Source organism: Sinocyclocheilus grahami, unplaced genomic scaffold (assembly GCF_001515645.1).
Source record: "Sinocyclocheilus grahami isolate Dianchi unplaced genomic scaffold, SAMN03320097.WGS_v1.1 scaffold1117.1, whole genome shotgun sequence".
Lineage (NCBI taxonomy): Eukaryota > Metazoa > Chordata > Actinopteri > Cypriniformes > Cyprinidae > Sinocyclocheilus > Sinocyclocheilus grahami.
In genome coordinates, this window is record NW_015506296.1 from 292,823 (window position 1) to 300,291 (window position 7,469).

A 7,469-nucleotide genomic window follows, 5' to 3' on the forward strand; every position below is an offset into this window, starting at 1 on the left:
GAAGAGATTTGTGTTTATGGCATAGTATGTGATATCATGCATAAAGTCATGTAGCCCTTGAAAACGATAGGAGAAAAGCTTCTATTTTGCTTTCATTATTATTGTCTGTAGTTTGGAAAAAAAAAAAAAAAACACGTTAACACCACACTAAAACCAGCAGTCAAACATAAAGTGTCACAAATCAGTCATTTTCAAAAACAAGTTCTCATGTTTACCTGATTTTTTTTACCTCGGTGGGGACAAAATTTCACTTGGCAAATAAAGTAAAAAATAGGTTTTCTATAAAAGTTGCGTATAAATAAAATATGTATAAATGCTAAAATCATAGATTTAAATCACTGCATTGGGTAACAACAATTTCAAATAATGATTTGCACTGCTGTATTAGAAAGCCTAAATTATGAATATAATGCGCCACAGTGCAAAAGAGAATGATTTGCAGTTATTTAGATATTACTAATGACTTGATAACCTTGTAAAATGTTTAGGATGCCTCACAAACTAAATTATCGCATTTGCCTTTTATATATAAAAAAGATTGAATGTGGTGTTCAGAATATATTTTGCACCAAAAAGTGAAAAAAGGGGGAAACAAATGAGCATTTTAAAGCCAGCCTATGATCAAAGGGTCTCTGTACATTCCTATAAACAGTGGATATTACTGAAGTGCAATCAGTCGCAGTGGTCCTATATAGCACATAAGAATCGAAGTTCTCATGTTTACCTGATTTTTTTTACCTCGGTGGGGACAAAATTTCACTTGGCAAATAAAGTAAAAAATAGGTTTTCTATAAAAGTTGCGTATAAATAAAATATGTATAAATGCTAAAATCATAGATTTAAATCACTGCATTGGGTAACAACAATTTCAAATAATGATTTGCACTGCTGTATTAGAAAGCCTAAATTATGAATATAATGCGCCACAGTGCAAAAGAGAATGATTTGCAGTTATTTAGATATTACTAATGACTTGATAACCTTGTAAAATGTTTAGGATGCCTCACAAACTAAATTATCGCATTTGCCTTTTATATATAAAAAAGATTGAATGTGGTGTTCAGAATATATTTTGCACCAAAAAGTGAAAAAAAGGGGGAAACAAATGAGCATTTTAAAGCCAGCCTATGATCAAAGGGTCTCTGTACATTCCTATAAACAGTGGATATTACTGAAGTGCAATCAGTCGCAGTGGTCCTATATAGCACATAAGAATCATAACACAATTAAGGAGATCGGTGTGTTGCCATAGACATATTTTTTGTCGGGTGACAGGTGGGAGGTGTTTAACTGGCTAAAGAGTTTTCTTGCTCCCATCATGCACTCTGCGATGTATTGCGAGCGGAGGTTTCTTTCACAACAGTGACCGGCTCTCGGTTTGACTGACAGCTGACAGCTGTTTGCAGACAGAGGGGGAGAATAAGTGGGGGAGAGGGTGCGACCAGCTGATTCGTCCTCGACTCCTCCCACTGCACATTTCACACTTAGCCCGTCCATCCCAGACAGAAATACAACTGTCAGTCGGATGTGTGTGTTGTGTGTTATACTGGGGGTGCAGGCGCTGGTCTTTGAGGCATAAGATGTTGGGTTGGAGCGGGTGGTCTGTGGAGGGTGGACAGAGTATAGGACTCAAGTCAGAAAAAAGATCTATAGAAAATGGATTTATTTCAAAATGCTGCTGCCTGTGTGGAATATAATACATATCAGCAACTTATGAGGTTTTATGATTAGGATGCTGCTTTAAAAGACACCTGTCTATGTTTATAAGTTTGGGGTCACTAAGATATTTACATTTCTCCAAGGCTGCATTTATTTGATCAAAAACACAGTAAAACCAGTACTATTTTGAAATATTATTGCAATTTAAAGAGCAGGTCATATGGTCATATTACTTAATGTTTAATACTTTTTTGGAAACTGTGATGCATTTTCAGCATTCTTTCATAATTAGAAAGTTCAAAAGAACAACATTTATCTTTTTAAAGAAAACGGGGAAAAAAAACAGAATCATGTGTAACATTATTAATGTATTTACTGTCACTTTTAAACAATCGAATATGTGTCCTGACTCCTTGGTGAATAAAAGTATTAATTTCTTTCCAAAACAACAAAAAAAAAGACTGACCCCAAGAAGCTTTTGAACAGTATTGTGTATTATTACCGTGCAAACGGAGGTGGTGGTTGTCTGGTGGCGTAAGATGGCACAGAGGCTGATTTATTAGTCTGAACCACCTGTGAAGAGACAGAAACTGTTATTAAAGTCAAAGTGGGGAACAATCGACCGTTTCATTACAAACATTCTTCAAAGTATCTTTGTTTGTGTTCAACAGAACAAAGAAACTCATACAGGTTTGGAATAACTTCAGGGTGAGTAAATCATGACAAAATTCTCAATCCTTTAAAACAGAACTATGTAACTTTTTGTGTGTTCAAAATTAGCAAAATGCATATAATGAGCGAGTACATCATGAATTCATCTTCCAAACCGCGTTTTTGTCTTATTCCGAATCTCTACGGTACACTTATAATAAGTACTTATATTTGGACTATTGTAGCCTGGTCGGGTCGTCACCGCTGCGGAGTAACACATACCTGCGTGAATCGCCATAGACATAAACTTAGAGAAGTAGCTCCGGTTGGAATGTTCCTCCGCGGGATGTGTGCAGTTCTGTTTATTAACCGCTAATAAGTTACATAGTGCTGCTTTAAAGGGATAGTTCACCCAAAAATGAAAATTCTGTCATCATTTACTCACCCTCAAGTAGTTTCAAACCTGTATGAATGTCTTTGTTCTGCAGAACACAAAGGAAGATATTCTGAAGAATGTGGGAAACAGAGCAGCTCTGGGGCACCATTGACTTCCATGGTATTTTTTTCTCCTACTATGGAAGTTAATGGTGCCCCAAAACAGCCTGGTTACAAACTTTCTTCAAAATATCTCCCTTTCTGTTCGGCAGAACAAAGAAATTTATACGGGTTTGGAACTACTTGAGGGTGAGTAAATGATGACAGAATTTTCATTTTTGGGTGAACTATCCCTTTAAGTCTTTGTTTAGTGACATACCTAAACATCTAAAATCATAAAAAACTAAGCTTAAAGTACTCATTCATGCACTATTAGCCATTGTCCATAAATAATCCTCAAATAAACAAATTTTGCACTCGCCATTCAAACTATTCAGTACAGCACAGTACAGTACATTCTTATGCATATTAAATTACATGGTAATTGCACACTGATGGATTTAACCCAGTTACACAAAAAGAAAATTAAATCTTGATATGTCAAATAAGCTTAGCTGTAAACCATTATGAATATCCATGTTACACAATTTCAGGTCCTCCTTTAGAGGATTAGAGCAGAATGATATTATATGCCTGAAACAAAAAGCTCTGAAAGAAAATTAAAAGATCAAAGCTCAAAGTGACACGATAGCAATGAAGTGCTGAGGTGAGAATTCATCTTGTTAGTAAGTATACATCAAGACATGGTTAGTAGGAGTAAATCAGAGATATTAAAGGGGTCATATGATGCTATTTTAAAGATCATTATTTTGTGTATTTGGTGTAACAGAATATGTTGACATGCTTTAATGTTCAAAAAACACATTATTTTTCAAATACTGTACATTATTGTAGGTCCTCTATGCCCCGCCTCTCTCAAACGCTTCGGTTTCTACAAAGTCCCTCCTTTGACAAGTGCAGTCTGCTCTGATTGGCCAGCTGACCCAGTGCATTGTGATTGGCAGAACCCCGCAAGCACTCGTCGGAAATGTAACGCCCCTTACCATAATCGCGAGCTTCATCTTTCAAAATAAATGTAAAGACAGAGCCCGAAAGGGGAACAGAGTCGCGTGACAAACAGTGATTAATATGTGTTTGCAGTACACAAGCCACAGTTAAGATGGCTGACTCCACTGTGATGTCTCTCGCTCTCTCTCTCTCTGCGCTCACACACACACACACACACACACACACACACACACACACCGCTCTCTCTCTCTCTCTCTCTCTCTCTCTCTCTCTCTCTCTTTCTTGCTCGCTCGCGCGCACGCGCACACACACACACACACACAATGCGCAAAACTCCGCATTTGAACAGTCAATAGCAAATACTTAAACTAATAACAAAACAGTAGCTGATTCAGAAGCACCAGATTGTCATAGCAAAGTCAGAATTACCTCCTCTCCTAGGTTCACGAAACGGTCGTCCATAAAATGCATTGCTGTTCTGTTGTAAGTGATCTTAAAGATTCCTAAATGCATCTACTTTCAGAAAGCCAAATAAAGTGCTTTTGCTTTCGCCTAGAAACACACAGCGTCTCCCTGACATGGCTGCTTCAACACTAACTGCGGTTACTGAAACCACGCCTTCTGTCTTTGCGTGCACATTTGGGCCCATTATGCAAATATTCCCACATAGTGAGGTAGACATGTGGGGGCGTGTTAGAATGAGCCGTTTTAGGGGGTGTGGCAGCGTCTTAACTTTGATAAAGAATATCTCTTTGGTTTTGAGACTTTCGTCTTTGCAACTTCAGGGATCTTATCTATGCACAATCAGCTTGTAACACTCCAAAGAGAAAGGAAAACTTGAAATCGCATCATATGACCCCTTTAATAATAATAAATATTATTTTATTAATTTAATTCATTTATTTAAATAATAGTTTAATGTTGAAATAATAATTAAAAAAGAATTAAATATTTAAAGATGACAAAAAGTGCTTTCAGAATGGACTGGGAAAAGTGGTTGATATATAAAGAATATAAAGACATCCTCAGCTAAGTATACTGTAAATGTTATTGAAATGGTAACCTCATCTGTTTGGTTTTGTTGTTATGTTTCGTGTGTGGGATATTTTTTTCTTCTTCTTTCTCCCTTTCTCTCCTTAATTGGGGAGTTGGTTCATATACATATGTATGCATATATATTTTTTTAATTCTATGCACTGAGATGTATGTATGTATAGGACTATAGCTGTATATACTGTGTAGCATAAATCTGATATGTGTATTTTTATTATCTCTCATTTTTTTGTCAATATTACTTTATTTTTATATGCATTGTTAATATTGTATATTAAACTAAATAAAAATAAAAGTACTTTTTTTTTTAAATATAATTATTAATGTGCAAGAGATGTGCAAGGGAGAGAAAGGTTAGGAACAATGCAGTGAAGCAGAGACTGTATAAGCAACAACAGCAGAGATGCCCCACAGTACAAATACAGTAAAACCCTCTTAAAAAAAAACAGTATGCAGTTATTTACCTCCGCTGGTGGCAATAACTGAGCCTGGTGCTTTATCATAGAAGAGAAAAAGAGAGGAGCCTGGTCATTATCTACATATCAGCAGCAGACGAGCTCAAAAAAGAGACATTCTGCTATTGCCTAGAACTGCAACATTTCATGACTTCAGTTGAATGTGAAGGACAGATCATTTCTCTGAATTTCCCATTAATTGTTCTTTCCAAATATTTGTCAATGTGGAAATGTAATGTTTAACAGGGATTGTTTCAAATTCGTTTTCCCTCTTCACGCACTAATGAACCGATTTACTAGCTGGTTAAGTTTGCGTTGCAGTGTCATTCCTCAGGCGTTCAGAGGGACTGTCGTACAGTTGTGTTATGCTCAGGCACATATGCTGAAAAATATCTCAAATCTGAAGATGAAGTACTAGGTTAGTTCCACTAGCAATGTTAGCACTACATTGAGTGAGTTAAACATTGGGAGTGTGGTAGTCAGTGAAGAGTCCTGCTGTGCAGAGGTCACTCACCCCGTCCTTCACTATACTGCTGGGGTTTCCCCGCTGGGACACCGTAGTCTGCGGTCTGCTGTCAGCTCTGAGGAACAACCAAAGACAGCTGATCAGTATTAATACTAGGTTATACTGAACATCATTTGTTCAATACATTTCAACAGTAACAACAACAAAAAAATGAATATACAACATAATTCTGATGCAGACTTATTGGACTTGTTTATGACGAAAGTCTTGCGTATTTGCTGTTACACTTTGATGCTGTTAAATGCTTGATTCTGATTGGCTGGCAGATTCTAATTCTGATTCTAAGAGTGGAATTCATATTTTTGTCGGCCAAACTCCTGACCTAAAATACTGGATTGAAAATTTTTTGCAATTTTACATTTATGAATAGTATTATTGCTCCTTTGTAATAATATAAACTCCTTTGATCTAAAATAATTAAAGGGGTCAATCAACTGTGTATAATACAATAATAATAAAAGTTTAATCAAACTTTAATTAAAGTTCTTGGTGTATGCAGTAGAAACACATTTTTTAAATTGCTGCTATACAACTAGAGAAAACAGAGAAAAGGGGCTGTGATGAAAAAAAAACTAGGAAAGCTACAACACCCATAAAGCACTGGGCTCATCAATCAGACTATCCATGAGCAGGATACACAAATGCTAGAAATACATTCTGTAGTTTTCACAAAAGCCCAAAAGCTCTGGAGTTATATATATATATATATATATATATATTAGGGATGACCCTGGATATTCGATGATTCAGTGCTTGAAGTGCCAGATTCAACTCCCAATCTCGCAGTCGAATATTCGCGGGGTGTTATGATCATGCCATTTTGGCTATAAGGGGGTTATAAGGCATCTATATGATATAATGTCACATGACATGTTTTTTTTTTAAATTTAATTTAATGAACACTTGCTTTTTGGCTACATTATCAGCTTAGGGTTTTGCATCAATTTCAATAATTCAACGGTCATTCGCTGTTGTAAATATCAATAAATATAATTTAAATAAACATCATTTATTAAACATAGATCAAAATGACTAAATGACCTTTAATAACAGTCATAGAGACACGATGGCGCCGACGGTGATGGCTGCCTCCGTGGCGTGCTCCGCAGTTGTTTTTATGTTTTTGTTAGTTTCTCCTGTCTTTAGTTATATCCCTGCAATCAGTTTCACCAGAGACGAATTGCTGGACATTCGGAAGTACACACCACCCGATATTTCACCGGTTTTCGACTATTCGGATGTTTTGCTGGACATTGTTGTCGGGGGAGCTGCTGCGCTGATCAAGCGCTTCAGGACGCGCAGATGGGGGAAGCGAGCCAGCGCGCTCGTGAAGCTCAGACAGCGCGGATTCAGAACACCGTTGCCTAGCATCCATCTGGCCAACCTCCGCTCTCTACCCAACAAAACGGACAAACTTCTTCTGCTCTCCCGGACAAATAAGGATTTTTCTAACTCTGCTGCTCTGTGTTTCACAGAAACCTGGCTGAAAGACGCCATTCCGCGTTGAGTCTCCTGGGCTTTCAGCTGTTCAGAGCAGATCGCAACGCAGAATCAACAGGGAAATCACGCGGCGGCGGGACATGCTTTTACATCAATGAGAGGTGGTGTACAGATGTAACTGTGTTAAAGAAGATGTGCTGTTCAGATCTAGAAGTGCTCTTCATTAATTGCAAGCCGTTCTA

General features: G+C 37.2%; 1 protein-coding gene across 3 annotated transcripts in view; it reads right to left on the minus strand.

Annotated features, from left to right (window-relative positions):
* Positions 1–731: 731 nt before the first annotated feature.
* The window catches only part of LOC107566966 (disintegrin and metalloproteinase domain-containing protein 9-like), a 52,477-nt gene continuing 45,739 nt past the window's right edge, over positions 732–7,469 (minus strand). For 2 of the 3 annotated variants that reach the window (XM_016252540.1, XM_016252537.1), the window contains 4 exons: positions 5,776–5,842; positions 5,271–5,300; positions 2,162–2,232; positions 732–1,602 (listed from right to left, as the gene is read on the minus strand). In XM_016252540.1, coding sequence (XP_016108026.1) covers positions 1,542–1,602; positions 2,162–2,232; positions 5,271–5,300; positions 5,776–5,842 — 229 coding nt within the window. In that variant the 3' untranslated portion in view covers positions 732–1,541. The remainder of the gene's footprint in view (positions 1,603–2,161; positions 2,233–5,270; positions 5,301–5,775; positions 5,843–7,469) is intronic. The other variant, XM_016252539.1, reaches the window with a different exon arrangement.